This window comes from Mirounga angustirostris, unplaced genomic scaffold, assembly GCF_029215605.1.
Source record: "Mirounga angustirostris isolate CCGP_5_RB_7025 unplaced genomic scaffold, mMirAng1.0.hap1 SCAF_4, whole genome shotgun sequence".
Lineage (NCBI taxonomy): Eukaryota > Metazoa > Chordata > Mammalia > Carnivora > Phocidae > Mirounga > Mirounga angustirostris.
The window spans coordinates 61863779-61883806 of record NW_026991712.1 but is presented as its reverse complement, the minus strand read 5'-3'; the positions used below and the strand labels follow the sequence as shown (position 1 = coordinate 61883806).

The window sequence follows — 20028 nt, the reverse complement described above, 5'->3', positions numbered from 1 at the left end:
TAATGAACAGTTTTTGTGATTTTGCCAAGTCACCCAGCTACTCAGTTTTACCCATTGCTATGCTGTAGGGACTAGGAAGAGAAATCAAATACAGCCACAGTTCTCAAACTTTAATATGGATTGCTGGGTCCCTACCCCCAGAGTCTCTGATTCAGGGGATACTGGGTAGGGCTAGAGAATTTGCCTTTCTTTTTTTTTCCCCCCTAAGATTTTATTTATTTATTTGAGAGAGAATGAGAGACAGAGAGAATGAGAGGGGGAGGGTCAGAGGGAGAAGCAGACACCCCGCTGAGCAGGGAGCCCAATGCAGGACTCGATCCAGGGACTCCAGGATCATGACCTGAGCCGAAGGCAGTCGTTTAACCAACTGAGCCACCCAGGCGCCTGAGAATTTGCCTTTCTAAGTCCCCAGGTGACGTTAACACTGCTGGTTCAGGAATCATACTTTTGAGAACCACTGAAAGGATAGATAAACAATAAAATCGGCATAATTCTGTCTCCCTTTTGCCTGACTGACAAGAGAAAGGAAATGGCTTTAGTAAGCATCATCCAGAATGAAAGTCACGTCATTTTATTTAATCTTCATCACCCTACAACATAATTATGACATTATTTTACAGATGAGAATGTTAAACCTCAGAAATGAAATGACTTGCCCAGCATTATGCAAATGAGGAAATGGCAGACAAAGTAAGTTTGTCCAACCCCAAAATCTGTACTGTATGCGTTATGTTCCAACAATATCCAGCCAGTGTAATTGGATCAGCCCAGAGCTTTAATTTCATCCTACTTTTATGTAATGGTTAGTCTTCTAAATTGACTGCCTTAGTCTTTTTTAAGATTATTGTTATAAGTGACTCAAATTATCTTTAAAAATAGATAAGATACGCATTTACGGGGCATCTGGCTGGCTCAGTCCATAGAGCATGTGATTCTTCATCTCAGGGTGGTGAGTTCAAGCCCCACACTGGGTGTAAAGCTTACTTAAAAAAAAAAAAGATGAGATACACATTTTCAATAAACGCAAGAGAGCTTAAGGTAATTACCAAAGAAGGATGTTGTAAATTGACTGCATTTTCCAAACCAAAAATTGAGATATGGAACCTGATCAGGATGATCCAAACTTTGTGGAAACAGGTCAGATTAAGCCTGGTTGGTCCATGTAAAGTATTATTTGGCATGTAGGCATTTTGGAGTGACTGTTAGAAAAGGGCAAAAAAACCATTATTACCTTCCTTTGCTGCTATGCTAGTTCAAAGAACAAAGTACTTAATTTGAATGACTCAACTAGTGAAAAAATGAGAATGACATGATTTCCTGATGCCTTGCTTTACTGTTTGATTGTAAAAATGAACTGGCAGTCAAAGAAAGGCTGCCTAATTACAGGATGAGCCCCGATCTTTTCCAAAAGACTATTGTTCTGACTTAATTAACATGAACTAAAACAGTCCTAAAACAACAGGGCACATTCCCATTAGGATAAATTACTCAGCCCTGGTCAACGCAGCAGAGGACTCCCCAGAGGAGAATCTGTCACTGCCTCTCCACCTGCACTACAGCTCTCTCTCAAAGGACTCTGCTACAGCTGGGGGCCTCCCTCTGGACGGGGCATCTGTTCCATATTGAATTTGCTCCATTTTGAAAGCCATGGACCATGGATAAAGGGTGAAGAAAAATCCTAAGCAGTCAATAGCACCATGGCTAGGGATGTGACATAATAGCTTAGTAGCTACGGTCGCCAATGGAACACTCTCATTCTGGTCTCAAATGTCCCATGTGAATATTTAAAAGTGGGTTTGTTGTTTGCTTTGATATAGGGATAATTGATAGAAAAAGGCTATGTTCTTAGCAGGATTCATAGTTGAGCATACTGGTTCGTTTGTTCATTCGTTAGGAAGCTGGGTGGTGGAGGGGGCAGACCTGGCTTTGTCCCTTGGAGGCGAAGCCTGCGTCACTTCCTTACTCTAAGCCTTGATTTCCTTCTCTGTAGATGGCGAGCTCAGTGGTACCATCTCTCAGGGTTCACACTCATTTACAAATATTGGCTAATATTACCCACATGAAATGAGTCTTTCTCTCTCACATATTAGCAAAGATATTGCCCAAGGTTTGTTATCAGCCTCATGATAACTGATATGGCACATTTTTCTTTTCAGTGGGCCTCTTTTTTTATATACTAGTATGAACCGGCTAATTAGACCTGAAGAGAGTCCACTTGTCTCTCCATCAGGAATGAAATCAGGTTTGGGTCGCCTGGTGGTTCAGTCAGTTAAGCGTCTGCCTTGGGCTCAGGTCATCTCAGGGTCCTGGGATCGAGTCCCATTGGGGTCCTTGCTCAGCAGGAAGCCTGCTTCTCCCTCTCCCTCTGTCTGCCGCTCCCCCTGCTTGTGCTCACTTGCTCTCCGACAAATAAATAAAATCTTAAAAAAGAAAAGAAATTGGGTTTAAAACTAGAGCAATACAAAAACATTTATTTTTTAGTCGATTGCAGTTCTAAACCTTTCTTCATTTGGTAATAATTTTTCTTCCCCAGTTACAAAGCTCACAGATGATGAGGTGGTGAATAAGTAACTTCTGCGTCCTCTGAGTAATTCTGTATGGTGCTAAACAAATTAATAGGCATTTGCCATGTGATGGGGGAAGGAGTGGGAACTAGGGGTTGAAAATGAATCCAAAAAAGATGGGAGATTAATTTATGTCTGAACACTTAGTTACAATACTAATGAAGCTCAAGGTTGAATGATTTTTAAAGACTTTATTCTATGAAGAATAGACCAGGTAATGGCCAGAGCCATATTACAACTGGGGACCCAAGGCAACTAGTAGAGAAAAGGTCTTCTCCATCACAAAATCAAACTCTACTCCCAGTCCCCAAAATAAAATATAGTCCCTCTCTCAGGGTTTGTGTTGAGTTTCCAGACCTGGAAGCTCAATATTAATAGCCAGCTCTCACTATTTCTAGATAAATTCACCAAAACTCCATTCTTGTGAAACACATTTCTGTGAAAGCTGGCGAAATAAATCTGGTAAATTCAGTTTATTGGCCAGTTCCATTTTTCTATTTCTCATCTGAGTATAACGATCATCTGTTCATACAACACACCCAAAAGCAAGAAAAACGAAGACCGAATCCTAGCCTTTGGTTTTACATTGTCCCCATACTTCTGAGGGCTAGTAGCCTTCATGAAGCTTCACGTGGGAGTAGAATGCTTCTTGATCTGGGAAGGTTTTTCCACAGATGCTGCAAGAGCAGCCCTCATCCTCCTTGTGTGAACGTCGGACGTGACTGTCATGTGCAGCGTGGGATGCAAAAGATTTACCACAGTGCTTGCATTTGAAGGGCTTTTCCCCGGAGTGCTGCCTGATATGCGTGCGGAGGATGCTGGAGGCAGTGAACCTCTGCAGAGAGCAAAAAGCAGAAGAAAAGGTAAACTTCCTTCACCTGGGCAGCCAACGTCTAGACAAAGGGCTTAATTTCACCATTACTGACCCTCAGTTCTCCAATGGATGAATCATGGATGAATCTGGGCTTTCAGGCTATAGAGCATGCTTGGTCAACAGTAGTAGCCTTAATAAAAAAGGGCTTGACTGACAGAGGCTCAGGAACCTCCATTTAAACAGGCAATTTCAATGCCGGTGGACCTAGGACCACAGCCCAAGAGAACGTGCATTACAGGAGTAACTACTATTGGCCAAGGTCTCTGCATCAGTCAGCATCTTACTGATTTTTTCTTTTCTTTTTTAAGATTTTATTTTTAGGTAAATCTTTCCACCCTACACGAGGCTCGAACTTACAACTCCAAGATCAAGAGTTGCCTAGTCCACTGACTGAGCCAGCCAGGCGCTCCGGTTTCTTTCTCTTTTAACTTAAACTTTCTGAGGGGCACCTGGGTGGCTCAGTTGATTAAGAGCCGACTCTTTTGATTTTTGGCTCAGGTCACGATCTCAGGATTGTGGGATCGAGCCCCATGTCAGGCTCTGCACTGGGCATGGAGCCTGCTTGGGATTCTCTTCCTCTTCAATCCACCCCTCCTCCCAGCTCACACATGCTGGCTCTCTAAAAAACAAACAAAAACTTAAAACTTTATTAGAGATTCTGTGTACCCTTTACCGAGTTTCCCTCAGTGCTTACCTCTTACACAACTATACTACAGTATCATAATAACCAGGATGCGGGTGTTGACCGTTCAGATACAGAACAATTTCATCAAAGGACGCCTCATGTTGCCCTTTTAGAGCCATACTGATCCCCCCCACTCCCACTTTTTTCTTAAGCCGTGGCCATCACTAACTAATCTGTTCTCCATTTCTATCATTTTATCACTTCAAGAGTATTGCTTTTGGGATTGGCTCTTCTCACTGAGCATAATTCTCTGGAGATCCATGGAGGCTGGTGTGTGTACAACAGTCCATGCCTTTTTAATTGCTGAGTAGTACTCCCTGGTGAGGATGTACCCAGTCTGTTCAACCACTTACCCGTTGAAGGACGTCTGGGTTGTTTCCGGTCTGGGTTCTCATGAATAAAGCTGTGACAAGCATTTGTGTACAGGTTAAGCCTTCATTTCTGAGATAAGTGCCCAGGAGGACAATTGCTGGGTTGTATGGCAGTTAACGAGTTTAGTTTTTAGTGAAACTGCTGAACTTTTCCAGAATGGCTGTCACACTAGTACTTTGCTGTTTTTACATCTTCTCTTGGCCACTGCCACTTCTGTTCTTTTCCTGATTTATAACCTTTCTCCTCATTCATTTCAGTACTATGCTCTGACCTTTGTCACTTTCAGGTAGTACATGAGATGTAATTACTCTGTTTTGGGGTCCACTGACAGTGACAGAAAACACCAGGTGAAACTGGTGGCTTCAGATTTGGGGTGCTGGGAGAGAAGCACCACACACTGAGGGGGGGTCTGGAGTTGGGTCACTACCTAGTAAGGTGCACAAGCTATACTTGTTTGGAACATGGTCAGTCTTTATCAGCATAAGTAACTGGAGTCTAAACCAGGATGCTGAATAACTCGTTCATGTCCTAAGTGGATTTAATTCCCCTTCAGTGCATCCCTCAACCCCAGCTGAGCTAGAGGTCCAAGGTGGGGATCAGAGTAAGAACTCCAGAAACAGGATGTGTTGTGGGGCTATTTTGACCTTGCTCTGGAAATCCTCCTGGACAGAATTTATCCCTCAGGATAGCCTGCCTTTTTCCTACAAATGCACGGTCATCTCCTTCAGTCTGTGGTGGTTGCACCTGGTCTACTTCTATCTCAGCCGCATTTCTCTCTGTTGATAATTTCCATGCTGTTGACATGCAATTTCTTTGGCAGTATTGTTTCCCTAAGCCTGGTACACTCAATGTTTTATGCTGCTGTGAGAGGCTTAGATGGCCTACATTTCTTTTATGGCTTTATTATAAAAAATTTAAGTAACTTGATGATAGGATCAGTCTATCCTAGTGCTATCCAATAGGACTTTCTGCAGGGATGGAAACGTTCTATGTCCATGCTATCCAGTTTGGTGGTCACTACCACATGGGGTTATTGAGCACTTAAAATGTGGATTGTGCAACCAAATTATGGAATTTTTCCATTTTATTTCATTCTTATTAAATTAAATAGTCACATATGGCTAATGGCTAACTAAGCATTGGACAGTATAGATGTTTATCATCAAAATAGGACATGAGGTGTTTTGGTATAATTTCTAAAGCATGGTCAAACTATGGTTCTATTCTAGCAACCCCTAACCACATATTTGTCTCTTCATTTTTATCATTCAATATTCCGTATAATGTACATTAGTTTCCACTTCAGCAATGTTGGTCTAGAAAGTTGAGAATCTGTGCTCTTAAATACTATGTAGTCTAGAAAGTTGAGAATCTGTGCTCTTAAATACTATGTAATCATGTCTGCAATCATCAGGTCTCCCTGTAAACTAGGGGTGTATTTTTTTTTTAATTTTGTTTGTTTATTTAAGTAATCTCTACATCCAATGTAGGGCTTGAACTGCCTGACTCTGAGATCGAGAGTCTCATGCTGTACCGACTGAGCCATCCCAGCACACCCAGGGGTGTATTTCATTACACATGTCTTAAATGCCAGTTTGGTCATAGGAGGTCCCATCTGACCATCTTAAGCAAACTGGAGCATTTTTTAGGGGTGGAAATGGGAACTGGACTGATAATGGACTAATCAAGATCTCCTTATAAGCCAGGCTTTATGCTTCAAGTTCTTATCCATGAACATCCAAACAGGGCTCAAGGCAGATCCCTTGGAAGGAGGTTCCATTTACCTTTGTACAATACACACACTGGTATGGTCTGTCTCCAGAGTGGACTCTTGTATGTTTGTTCAGGCTGGAAGACTGAGAGAAACATTTCCCACACGTAGAACACTAAGGTGTAAAAAAACCACACAGTTAAAATCAACATCTTCATTTTACCATTATGTTTTTCTGGGAGTAAAGGTGAAATATTGTATTTATCCAGTGCATGTCTGTAGGCAGAGGTTACAGAACTCAGACTGAGGGGCCTTTAAGGTAGTGGAAAGACAACCCAGGACCACACTGATGATTCTGGAAGTATGGGTTCTGGTCAGATGTTTGAGTTAATACTGCAAAAGAACAGATCAAATATAAAGCCTAAATATATGATTTGGAAGATAAGATTAGGGGGCTCTCTGTGAATGAGGACAAAAAAAATCAAAAGTTAAGCACAGGGAGGTAGATTCAACCTAATATCTGGCCAAAAGGAGTTCCAGGAGAGAACAAAGATCTAGAAGACAGGAAATAACCAAAGAATGAACAAGAAAATTCCTGTCAGTTTAGGACTTGTGCCTTCAAATGGAAAGAGTACTTTGTACTTCACTGATTACAAAGCAGGAAAAAAAGAAAAAGACATCCAACCTGACATGTTCTGTTAAAATTTCAGAATTCCAAAGATAAAGAACAATTTCCATAAAGAAGAAAACCAGTTACTTATAAACCGGTAAGAAACAAATTGCCATCAAATGATAAAACAGAAAGATGCCTTGAAGGTTTTTGAAAATCTTTTCTAAAACTCTGTATCTAGCCAAACTATCAAAAACATATGCAAGTAGGGCACCTGGGTGGCTCAGTTGGTTGGGTGACTGCCTTCGGCTCAGGTCATGATCCTGGAGTTCTGGGATTGAGTCCCGCATCGGGCTCCCTGCTCAGGGGGGAGTCTGCTTCTCCCTCTGACCCTCCTCCCTCTCATGCTCTCTATCTCTCATTCTCTCTCTCAAATAAATAAAATCTTTAAAAAAAAAAAAACATATGCAAGTAAAATATCCTCAAAGAAGGGGCATCTGGGCAGCTCAGTCGGTTAAGTGTCTGACTCTTGATCTCAGCTCAGGTCTTCATCTCGGGGTTGTGAGTTCAAGCCCTGCACTGAGCTCCATGCTGTGTGTGGAGCCCACGTAAAAGAAAAAAAAGGACTCAAAAAATATCATTACACAATTAAAAAACTACATTTTCCACTTGTAATTAGAAATCCTAGCAAAAACAAAAAGAAGTCAAAAACAAAATACAAAGAAAGTTAGAAGTCTAGCATAATTTTGAGCAATTGCTGGAATATGAGTAACAGTGATTTTTGGAAAAACAGGCTTTTCTCCATTGGTCAGGAATTTCAGGAGGTTGGAGAGAAAGGACATTCTGAATTCCTGGATAAACTTTTGGGACTCATTGTTATGAACTACAAGGACGTCCTCTGACAGTGTTGTGTTCTTCATTAATTTTGCTCGACAAATCATCCAAAAAGGAGGTACCTCCTTTAATAAGTCGTGTAGCTTCTACTTTTTTCTTAACAAACACCCTTTGATCTAGCTGCAGCAAATCTGACAAATATCCTAAGTGGTGTATATCCCATCAGGTTAAGATCACTTGCTGTGCTAACTAAAAAAGAAAATGCTACCAATTAAAATTATGGCATACCATCACTTGTTAAACACATTCAGTTTCAAGAAAACCTGTTTCAGAAACATAAAAACCTAGAATTGATAAAATACGGCTTGTAAAATATTATTACAAAAACATGTAGCAATAGAAGTATTTTCCAAGGACATACATGGACAGATCACAGGACAAATACAGAGTGCCAATAAAATATAGTTTAAACATTTAAACCACATTATTAATTAAGATGCAAATTAAGGCAAGGTACCATTTTCATCTATCACAATGGCAACAGGAAAGGACAGTGGTATTGTAGGGGACCCCATGTTGCCTACTCCACTGCAACCCCCCAGGGCCGTGCTATAAATCGACACCTTCTCCAGAAAGCTGTTTAGTGCCTTAATTCAAGCCTTCAAATTGTACATACCCTTTGATCCAGTTTTTCTACTTCTAGGAATCTATCCCATCAAACATGGGATCAAACATGGATAACAGAGATAACGATTTCTATATAATATTGTTCACTGTAGACATACTGGGAGAAAATTCACACAGCAGGAGATTGTTTAAATAAACAAAGGCACATCCATCTCATACACTGATGCAGTCATTACTATGTTTATAAATTATTTGTGATGTAGTGTTAAGTCAGAAAAGTAGCCTCGGGGCGCCTGGTTGGCTCAGTTGGTTGGGCAACTGCCTTCGGCTCAGGTCATGATCCCGGAGTTCCGGGATGGAGTCCTGCATTGGGCTACTTGCTCAGCGGGGAGTCTGCTTCTCCATCTGACCCTACCCCCTCTTGTGCTCTCTCTCTCAAATAAATGAAATAAAATCTTAAAAAAAAAGTAGCCTCATAATAACTCCAAGTATATTAAAAATACCTGCATTTTCACATACACAAAAAGAAAAAAATTACACCTTTAAATGTCTTAACATGGGTCATGGCATATCAGGTGGCTTGTTTTGTTTTCTCCAAATTATATTTACCAAGCATACATTCTTTTCTCATGTTAAAAAATAAAAATTAGAAATAAAAAACTAAATGTTTACCAAGTCAAACTATGAAAATCGCTCTTGGCTTTGTTTTTTGTGTTTTTTTTTTAAAGATTTTATTTATTGGGCGCCTGGGTGGCCCAGTGGTTAAGCGTCTGCCTTCGGCTCAGGTCGTGATCCCAGGGTCCTGGGATCGAGCCCCGCATCGGGCTCCCTGCTCGGCGGGGAGCCTGCTTCTCCCTCTCCCACTCCCCCTGCTTGTGTTCCCTCTCTCACTGTATCCCTCTCTGTCAAATAAATAAATAAAATCTTTAAAGATTTAAAGGGGGTGCAGGTCCCCCTTCAGATCACTACATTTGTATCTTTTTTTTTTTTAAAGATTAAAAAAAAAAATCTTTTTTTTTTAAGCCACCCAGGCGCCCCTTGGCTTTGTTCTTAATCATACTCCCAAAATGACAGCTGAGCCACCCAGGCGTCCCTTGGCTTTGTTCTTAATCATACTCCCAAAATGACAGCTAGCAGTCTGATGTGTTACTTTCTGTTTTTCCATTTGTGTGTGAACATCATGCATATCATACATAATAAGCCATTTCAAATGGCATCATTATATACAAATTCTGCAACTTGTTTTGGCTTATTAAGCAAAACATAATTTATACAACCAGTTCCATGTTGATGAACATGCATTATCTAACTTTCTGTCAGAATACTGGAGTGTAACTTTTTCCTTTTTCCCTGTCAAGGGGTTAGAAATAATTTCACTATCTTAATACTTCAAATGTGCTTAGAATTCTGGTAAGTATGTGCTTTGCTGTTGGAAGTGGGATTTGGAGGGGTCCGGGCTGGCATGGATATCTTTGTAGATCTGGACCACCAAGGGATTGTTGAAAACTAATTGTATTAAATGTCTTTTGATGAGCAAAAAGGAGTTCTTAAGATTATTGTAAAAATATACTTTACGGGAGTAAATAATACAGTGATTGATTGGGATTCTTCTAGAAGCTAAGCTATGAACAGGAGGTGGTGGGTAAGGGCAATTTTATGAAAATTACTCTCAGTTTTCAAAAGAACAAGACTGGGACTCTGGAGTTACTCAGGTGGTAAGCCTCATCACCCAGTCCTGACAGGGCCGCGAGTCAAACCCACATATGTCTGCACCCAAGTCCCATCCTTTCTTCTAGATAAGCCCAATGGTCACTTGTACTGTTCTGCACCAAGCCTGGCAGAGCGACCAGCTATCCGGAATGGCAGAAAACGGCTCCCTATTGCCATTGTTGCTTTCCTTCCTGACAAAATCCTTGGCGTGCCACACAGGCCTTCCATTCCCTGGGCCATGCCCATGTTCATCTTTGTCTACAATTGTCAATATGCCCACATAGATTATGGAACAAGGTGCGGTTACCACAAAGCACATGCCAGCCTCCTTCCCGCCTGGAACGTCTCAACCCTCTCCCCGTCCCCAACTAACCCTGCCTTGGATAAAAATCAGACACCCTTTTGTCCTTCTGGACTCAGCTCAAGGCCACCTCCTCCGTGAGACCTCTCTCACAACCCATGTGTCCAGGTAGAAGCGGACACCCTTCCTCCGTGCCCCTCTCTACCTGTGCATCTGTGCTAGCCCTCTGTCACCGGGCTGGCTCATGTCTGCCCTTCCACGGCACTATCCCCTCTTTTACAGACCCTGTCTCATCAGGCACTCTGTCCCAGCAACTCATACCCAGGAGTGTGTACTCAGGGGTTGGAGGAAGGAGCAGAAAGCCACATGAGTAATGGGCCGTCCATGATTCACCGCCCTCCTTCTTACCTTGTGAGGCCGGTGCTTCTCATGAACGTGAAGGACATGGATCCGGAGCCGGTCCCGCTTCTCAAAGGATCGTTTGCAGAGATTGCAGGGAAATTTCCTGTCACCCTTGTCCACACATGGGGTGTACTTGAGATGCTTATCTCTGTAATATTTGTAGGTAAATACTTTTCCACATCTCTCACATCTGTAGCCCTCTGCAGACTCTGTCAAACACAAGGGAATAAGGGCCAATGGCTTTATCAGCTCCCATCCCTCATTCTTACTTCCAAGAGGATTTTTAAAAACTTTTCATTACAGAAATTTTAAACATATACTAAAGTCAAAATAATGGCACGATAAACCCTCATGTGCTCAACACCAAGCTTTCACAATGACCAACTCATAGCTAATTTTGTTTTCATTTCTATCATTTGCCTCCATGACTATTTCAATACTAATTATCATTTGGTTCATAAATACCTCAAATTGTAATGTTTTAAAGATAATACTTTTTAGGGGCACCTGGGTGTCTCAGTTGGTTAAGCGACTGCCTTCGGCTCAGGTCATGATCCTGGAGTCCCGGGATCGAGTCCCACATCGGGCTCCCTGCTCAGCAGGGAGTCTGCTTCTCCCTCTGACCCTCTTCCCTCTCGCGCTCTCTCTTTCAAATAAATAAATAAAATCTTTTAAAAAAAAAGATAATACTTTTTAAAAAGTAGTAACCCTATTGCCATTGTCATACCTAAACAATTAACTCTTATTCCTGGAAGAAATACATGTGTATACCCATACATGTAATTATTTTCCAATCAGTTCAATTTCGGATTCAGTCTTCTTGTTGTCTATGGTTTGCTATGTCCGTTCAATCTCTTAATTTGTAGGCTCTCCCTCCCCTTTGTTCCCTGAAATGTATTTGTCGAAGCCCTGCCTCCAGCCCTATTTAAGAGCAGTTCAACCCTACAGTTCTTTTTTTTTTTTTTTTTAAGATTTATTTATTTGAGAGGAGAGAGCAAGAGAGAGCATGAGCATGAGCAGGGGGAGAGGGAGGGATGGAGGGAGAGGGAGAAGCAGATTCCCCTGCTGAGCAGGGAGCCCAAAGAAGCTGGCTCAATCCCAGGACCCTGAGATCATGACCTGAGCAGATGCTTAGAAGGCAGACATTTAACCCACTTAACTGACTGAGCCACCCAGGTGCCCCCCAACCCTACAGTTCTTGAACACACTCTTGACTGGCATGTGTTAGGAGGTTAGGTTAATATACCAAACATACGTACTGTGTTCCTTTCAGATCAGCCTAAACTCTAAGTTCAAAGCAGTTCACCTTGGTCAATGATGAACACAGGACAATGATGGACACCAATAGCTTACTTCCTAGGCTTCACAAGGGCTGTTCCATTTGACCCCATTTACAAAGTCTTAGGCACCTGTTTAGCTTTTGGTTTACTTCCCTGAACTTCTGGAAAAGATTCCAGAGTTAGAACCAAAATGTATGGAGTAAGGATGACAATTATCTTGCCTTCCCTTGTATTCACAGGGTTATCATGATGATTAATTTAATCCTGTCACTTATTGAGCTCTTACCAATATGAGTGATACTATCAATGAGTAATAGACTTAAGACCCAGAAAGGTAAATCTGTTTTTATCAATGGAGGAGGGAGGGGGAGAGAGGTTAGAGAGGGTTCAGCCGACTCTAGCAAGGGAGGCCCCAGGTCCAGGGGTGTCTATTGTTGGGGGAGGGCAGAGGACCAGGGCCACCTACAAAAGCATGCTGAGGACACTCTGGATTCCAGAGGATCAAGTGGCTTTGACTGTGAATGCATCACTGAGACCTCATTGTCTGGCCCCAGGGAGGGACAGAAGAGCCAGCAGTAAGTATATGCAAGAGTCTGGAGATGGAAATTTTCTTAGCATCAGGACTGCAGGGAAGCTATCCATCAGGGGCTTTGTTAGTTGACAACTACATCCCAGGCACGTTTAACAGGTGACTAAGGAAATAAACCATTCATTAAGTAAATAACCAGGAAGGCAACCGCCAACCCCAGGACTATCCATTGCCCGGGATGTCTATCACTTTCATTGAGGTGCTAATACTCTCAGAATTCCCTTGCTGGGATGGTTTAGCTCAGAGCTAGCATTTTCATTGGTCAGAAATACCTGGCCTTCCTGCTCCAGCAGTGGGAAGAGAGGGTCTACAAGATAGGGATCAGTGATCTTTACAAATCAAAGCACTAAAGCACACCAAAATTCAGAATGATGGTTCAATAGTGAGTTGCAGAAGAACTGCTCAGGCAAAAAAGTGACACAGACACTCTTACTAATTAGGGTTCGGCTGCCTACATTTTCTGCTCAGGTCTTTGGAAATTTAACTTAACCTAATAATTTTATCCTGTTCCCTTTCCTTCTTTCTTCTCTTCCCCCCACCCCACCTCGGTCAACTACTCTTTTTAGCCAAGGGGTTTCCCAACAATGATGCTTCCTGCCCCACCACACACAGTTCAGAGTTTGGTATAGATTAAGAGTTGTCTTCACATTCCACACCTCCATCCCCCAAAACACACACTCCGCAGGCTTGCATACTCAAATAACCCGCCCACATAGGGTCCAGACTCTTTCCTCCCACTCAAGACCTGAAAGGGGGAAGTTCACACCAATCCTCACCAAAAGCCTTTTGAGGAAAACAGTTCTTTTGAGAGGACAGAGGAATTTTCATTTTTCTTTCCTTTTTAATCCTATCCAAAACCACTCACAATAGAAAACAAATGAATTCATCCATAATTCTTTCCATCAAATTGAATTGTTTACCAATTTCCTTCCACACATTGTCTCAAATATGTATTCAACCCCATTCACTATCATAAGCCCTCACCCCTGTTCCTTGTTACCAAATGGGGATTTCTGACTTCTGCATATTATTCTATATGTTAATATATCATCATTTACGTAAGAATTATTCTACTATTGAGGGGCGCCTGGGTGGCTCAGTCGTTAAGCGTCTGCCTTCGGCTCAAGTCATGATCCCAGGGTCCTGGGATGGAGTCCCACATCCCACATCCCGCATCCCCCGCATCCCCCGCATCCCCCGCATCCCCCGCATCCCCCGCATCCCCCGCATCCCCCGCATTGGGCTTCCTGCTCAGCGGGGAGCCTGCTTCTCCCTCTCCCACTCCCCCTGCTTGTGTTCCCACTCTCGCTGTCTCTTTGTCAAATAAATAAATAATCTTAAAAAAAAATTATTCTACTGTTGAGCATTTTGGTTGTTTGTGATTTTTCACTAATATGTATGGTGCTGTAGTAAAAATCCTTGAGGACAAAAGCTTTCCCTTCTGGACTATTTTCTGAAGACAAATTTCCAGAAGAGTATTACTGAGAAATCAAAAGTTATGATCATTGTAATAGCTCAATACATAATGTTAAGTACTTTTTCAAAAAGATGTTTATATTTTTTGCGAGTTATCTAGCATGTGTTTTTCTCAAATCTATTTTTCACTTTTGTTTCAAAAACAATCAGTACACTTTGGAAGTGCCCAAAAAGACTTACTTGGTTTGGTGCTAAGTAAGAGACAACCGTGAGGTCCACGGACTTTAGGGAGTCTCACAATCTCACCGCTACCCCCGACTTACCCCCACGCCATTCACATGTTGGGGTGGCAGGAAGATAGTTTACCAAAACAATTCTGACAGGACCTCATTATTTGGACTCTTGGAACAAGAGGCTGTTCATCATTCACTGTCTAATCCCTGTGAGCATGTCCTTTTTCCTTTGGCTTCACCATTAGCCAAACCTGAAATGCCTTCCGTCTCCCAGCCCAACACATCTCACCCCTAAGCAGCTTCTCCCATGTTGGTCCTAACATCATCTGCTTTCATTCAATATACATTGGGATCCAGGAGAAGGTGATATTAAGGTGTTTAGGATTATTTCCTGCCCTGAAGGTTCTCAGTTTGCAAGGGAGATATGCATGCAGACAATCACCGTAGTGTGTGATGAAAGCAATTCACTTTTCTTTTTTAACCTGTTACTTATTACGTTTATTATAACATAATAAGGTGGTCTTCCATCCTATTACACACATTATAGTAATTTGCATTTATCTCACACCACCTACTAGATCAGGGATTCCCAAGCTTTTGTGTATGTAAAAATCAGTCAGAGAGCATTTTAAAAATGCAAATTCCAGAGGCTCACTCCCAGGGAATGGGTTGCTGGTCCTCTAGCTTCTTGCTGCTCGCATGTGGTCCAGGGGCCAGCAGCATCAGCTTCCCCTGGAAGCTTGATAGAAATGCAGAAATCTCAGATGCCAGCTCTGAATCAGAATCTGCATCTTTCCAAGATACCCAGATACTCACATCCACATTAAAATTTGAGAGTGAGAGTCTAGCTCAATGCTTCTCAAAGGTCACTAAGATCCACAGTAAGAAAGACATTTTATATTTGAGACTTAGCTACCATACACACACACATCTCCATCTGAAACAACAACTTCAGGAAAACAATGCTTACTTTTACTTGAGATTCACATCGACATTTTCTATTCTACTGTATTCTAATTCCTTTTTTTTCTTTAAAGATGGTCTAAACCACTAAATTGATTTTCCACCACATTAAGATATTGCAACCCCCATTTGAAAAGCCCTGCTCTAGAGCTTTGATGGAGTCATCACTGTGTTAGTCTGAGCAGAGATGAATCAGAAATTGGCTCACCTAGGCCAGGGGTTGCATCCATTTATTTTGCTTGTATTTTTTCCCTGGAAGGAGGTGAAGGGGAAAAAGAAAAGGTTTTCTTGTGAACAGAAGTAGCTTCAGCAGCTTTGGAAAGGTAAGGGCATTTTCCTCCAGCTGGGTAGTGCCCCCTGGTTAGAGACACGCTCAGTTTAGTCTCCTGGGCATTAGCCTCTGGGGGGGAGGAGCTCCAGAGGTCAGCGGTGATGCCGCAGGGGGGGGGGGGGTTCATGTTCAGAAAAGAGCCAAGTCCTTCCACTGAAGAGCCTCACTGGGAAAGGCAAAGGTGTGCACTCACCTTCAGAGGGCCCAGGCGCCTGCTTCCCCTGCTCCGTAACCTGAAGGCTCACAGGAATGTCCAAAAACTTTTCATAGCAGTCTCCGTACCACACCAGGAGCTCTTGGTTCTGGCAGATCTCCTTGCAGCTTTCATAAAAGATCTGCCCTTGACACTGCACTGCGACTAGGTTCTGCTCCTTAGGGAAACGGGCACAGTTGACATAGGACATCCAGTTGCCCGAACCTCCTTTTCCATCTATAAAGTGACTCAAATGACCATCTTCAAAGATCTAAAAATAAAATAAAACATAAAGTTTAAAATGCACTTTTTTTTGGCCTAACCTGTAAAGTAAAATTACTTATTAAAAATTTATAGTCCAAATCTCATGCTTGAATCCACTAAATACATTTATTATTATTTATTAATATTATTAAAGCCCAAATAGATTTATCAAGCATATCTCCATAGGTGCTGTGACGTTTTCTAAAGATTCTTACTTTCATCCCTTGCTTAATTTCCAAATTTCTATAGTATGTTAATTCCATAAGCAGAGAAAAGGGGAACAGAAGGTTGCATTTATTTTTTTTATTTTTTAAAGATTTTATTTATTTATTTGACAGAGAGAGACACAGCGAGAGAGGGAACACAAGCAGGGGGAGTGGGAGAGGGAGAAGCAGGCTCCCCGCGGAGCAGGGAGCCCAACGCGGGGCTCCATCCCAGGACCCTGGGATCACGACCCAAGCCGAAGGCAGACGCCCAACGACTGAGCTACCCAGGTGCCCCAGAAGGTTGCATTCAATGCACAACGTAAAGACAACCAATTAGTTCTGTGCTTTATCCCCATCTAGTTGTCATGCATATTAGTGGAGTGAAACTTAATTCTTTCTCTGCTGTGTGCAATCCCACTGTCTCCCATGTTTTGTTATTATAAGCAACTTTGTGATTAGCATCTTCCACACAGTCTGAATTTCAGATTACCTTCCTAAACTATACTCCTAGAAGTAGAAATTCAGGGTCAAGGGGAGGGATCTGATATATTCTGACAAACTGGAGTCCTACCAGCATGCCCCAAACAGAATCAAGAGTATCAGTTTTTCAAAATCCATAGCTAATTTCACAGGCAAATGATAGCACAAATTTTAAAATGTGTTTTTCCTCTCTTTGGCATATTCTCAGCACCAGCGTATAACCTCTGAAGCATCTGGCGTTGCCTATAAATATAGACAAATATTAGTTCTTTTTTTTTTTTTTAAAGATTTTATTTATTTATTTGACAGAGAGAGACATAGTGAGAGCAGGAACACAAGCAGGGGGAGTGGGAGGGGGAGAAGCAGGCTTCCCGCGGAGCAGGGAGCCCGATGAGGGGCTCGATTGCAGGACCCTGGGATCATGACCTGGGCCGAAGGCAGACGCTTAACGACTGAGCCACCCAGGAGCCCCAAATATTAGTTTTTTAAATGTGTAGTTCATTGCTACTCTTCACAGATGAAAACGATTTAAGGCAGCAGGAAACACAAAGAATGCACGCAGAAGCGCTTTCCTGGGGGAAGGAGCATCTGCTTTTCCTTCTCTTTATATTGCAAAACGGGCAGCAGTGACAGCAGAGTGTGCCCCCTCCCAGGCTGGGATTCCCCGGGAGGCCCAGAAGCCAACACTGTTCCCCACCAGCATCATTTCCCACTTTGTCGACCCACCAGAAACAGATTCATTTACCTCCCACATCAGAGAATTGTCTCCATAGGTCTTGACTTCACTGGCGTTGACCACTTTACCTCGAAAGGGCCCAAACCTGACTCCTTTGGCGATGAGGCTACTGCAGAACACACCAAAATGTCGAACCTCACCGAACGTCGTCTGCTTGAGGCACAGACCTAGGGCAAAGCCAAGGCGGGAAAGCCAGTGAGGAAACGGACTGCATTCGTTCAAGGACAGAAATCCAGGCAAGAAGCCCTGCCTACCTTCTGGTAGTTGAAGGGAGTCTTTATCCAGAGTTCGACAGAGAGAATCGGATCCTAGAAGAAAGGGTTAAAATTTTATTTTTCTTAAGGTTTTTCCCTCCCCACTTCTTGGAGGTAACCATTATCCTGAGTTTGAGGTGTATCCTTTATATTTTTTCCTGCTCCTTTTACATATAAAATTTCTCATTTGAGACTCAGAACAACCCTTGCAAGGTTTTGTAATTAACCCCAGTTTGCAAATTTAAAGAACTTGAGAATCCGAGATAATGCCGACTTTGATTGACTAAGGTCAAGACAGATGGCGAGGCTGGGACTCTGAGTAGGAATTGCATGAGGCTCTCAAGGAGATACCTGGTACATCCTGGCAAGAATCTGATCCAGCTGACAAGTCCCCTGTGTGAACCATGTCTCTCTTGACCCTCAGCTCCCACTAAAACCAGCCTTAGGAATCATGCATTTTAGGTAAGTAGAGCCTCAGAAGTGAGCCTGGCCTCCCCAGGCTCCATATTCTGATGGGAAGTAGATAACACTTCCCCACTGGACTTGGACAGTCTCGGATCCACCTTGATGTCCTCCTTCCCCACTCCTGCTCCCACCTCTATTCCCATTCAACCTGACTCCCGCCCCATGTGACCACCTTTACCAGAGCTGTCTGTGGGGACCAGGAAGCCGGAAATTGCATGGTGTAGAGGGGCTGAGTGCTCCCCGCTGGGAATGACCCCGAACAGAACTAAGTGCAGGTCTTCCTGGGTGAAGTGGTAGCGGCGAGACGACTTCCCTGGTTGGTTCGGGAGTTTGGAGTCCTCCTCAGACCGCTTGCTGGGGGAACAAGGTAATAACTGGGGCGTCTTCAGTCCCTCAGGTAGCAGGGAAGCATTCACAGCCGACGGCGGAATTAAAATCTCAGGTCCACAGCACTGGCCACTGTCGCTCCGGCCACCAATGTGGCCCAAGTCTTCACTGGTGGCGCCTGTATACTCGTGGTTGCTGTTGACGCGTGGCACCTCTCTGGGAAGGTGGGGAACTGGGTACCACGGCGGCAGCTTGCTGTACCAGGGCAGATCGTAGAGCGGCTCCCTCTGCAGGGCCAGGTTGGAGCTCAGCAAGGGAGGCGCGGCCCGGAAGGAGAAGGCGGGCAAAGCGTGGGATGCAGACACGGCGGCCTCCAGCTGCGGGAAAGGTTGGAAATCTCCCTCCGCAGCGCTTAGCATGTTCCCATAGTGGCCATAGGGCGGGAAAGGCATGTAGTATGCGTCCAGGTGTTGCGGGCTGCGCTGGAGCCTCTCAGGCGCGTAGCCCATCTTGTCCTGGGGTCCCGCCTCACCTGACGGCCGCAGAGCCATTCCCGGCAACAGCGCGCGGCGCGTCTGCGGGGAAAGCAAGCGCAGCTGAGGGGCGCGGGGCGCTGCGGCCCTGCTCCCACCTGCCTACCCTCCACCATCCAAGCTAGCCCCGGGTCCGAGGGAATCGCAGAAAGCTCCCAATTCGATCCCGCCAGCCCTACCCCACAAACAAGGCGAAACAAAACAAAACAATAACAAAACTGCAATGCAAGCAAACACGCAAAACCCCGAACGAAAACCTCCCGGGATCTTGCTCGACTCCAAGTTCCCGGTTAAGTGTCGCTTTTGCCTTCCCTCTGCAAGCACGCCTTGACCAAGCACAGTTGGTTTCCAACAACCCATTCTCTCCATCCGGCCCCAAACCCGGCTCCTGCAAAATCCGTTTCAAGTTCCCTCTTCCGCCCTCTCCTCTGTCCAACAAAACTTTTACAGGGTCAGTCGGAGCCCCCGGGCCCTCCCACTCCAGCGGCCGGGAGCCGAGCGCAAGGCCTTACTGGGCTTTGGGGCAGGCGGCGGCTCCAGGCGCTCCCGGGTACCCAGAAGCGAAGGAAGGGCCAAGGGCCCCCGGCCAGTTCGCGCAGAAAGAGACGCGCTCCCCGAGCCCGGTGGCAGGTCCGGAAGGCCGCCCCTCCTCGAGCCCCGGGTCTGACCCCGCGGACCCGGGGGCCCGGCTGCCGCGACGAGGAGGGCGCCACCTTCGGCTCCGCTCAGAGCTCCGCAGCCCGCGCCGGGCTCGCCACGTGGGCCGAGTCCCGCCACATTCCCCAAGTCCCTCCGGGAACTCTGGTCACCCCACCTGGGGCTTTAGGGAGCCTGGGGTCGCCTCTCGGGGGCAGACGAGGACGAGCCTCAGGCCAGGTGGGAGAGAAGCCTCGGCGGCCACCGCCCCTACCCCGAAAGGATGGCGTTTTAATGGACACAAGTTCACCAAGGCCGAGGAATGGAGCCCCTTCAGGGCCGGCGGGTCTCGAGGGCAAGATCAATGAGCCCAATAAGGAAACCCAGCAGGGTCGTGACTCAGAAATTAAAGAACACGGGGTCAGGAGGAGA

The 20028-nt window shown here is 44.4% G+C and overlaps 1 protein-coding gene across 1 annotated transcript; it reads right to left on the bottom strand.

Moving 5' to 3' along the window:
• Positions 1–2948: 2948 nt before the first annotated feature.
• PRDM14 (PR/SET domain 14) lies at positions 2949–18978 on the bottom strand. The gene is made up of 7 exons (XM_045899220.2): positions 18279–18978; positions 17636–17689; positions 17391–17548; positions 15696–15966; positions 10697–10899; positions 6280–6381; positions 2949–3399 (listed from the first exon to the last, which is right to left on the bottom strand). Exons 1-7 carry the CDS (start codon positions 18976–18978, stop codon positions 3172–3174), a joined length of 1716 nt encoding a protein of 571 aa, XP_045755176.1. The 3' UTR covers positions 2949–3171.
• Between the last annotated feature and the right edge of the window lie 1050 nt (positions 18979–20028).

Coding starts and splice junctions, on each gene's coding strand:
- PRDM14 (XM_045899220.2), bottom strand. CDS start 18,978: ATGGCTCTGCGGCCGTCAGGTGAGGCGGGACCCCAGGACAAGATGGGC. Junction 17,690..18,278: donor GGTCCCCACAGACAGCTCTG/GTAAAGGTGGTC, acceptor CCTTTCTTCTAG/GATCCGATTCTCTCTGTCGA. Junction 10,900..15,695: donor GGCGCCTGGGCCCTCTGAAG/GTGAGTGCACAC, acceptor TGTGTTTGACAG/AGTCTGCAGAGGGCTACAGA.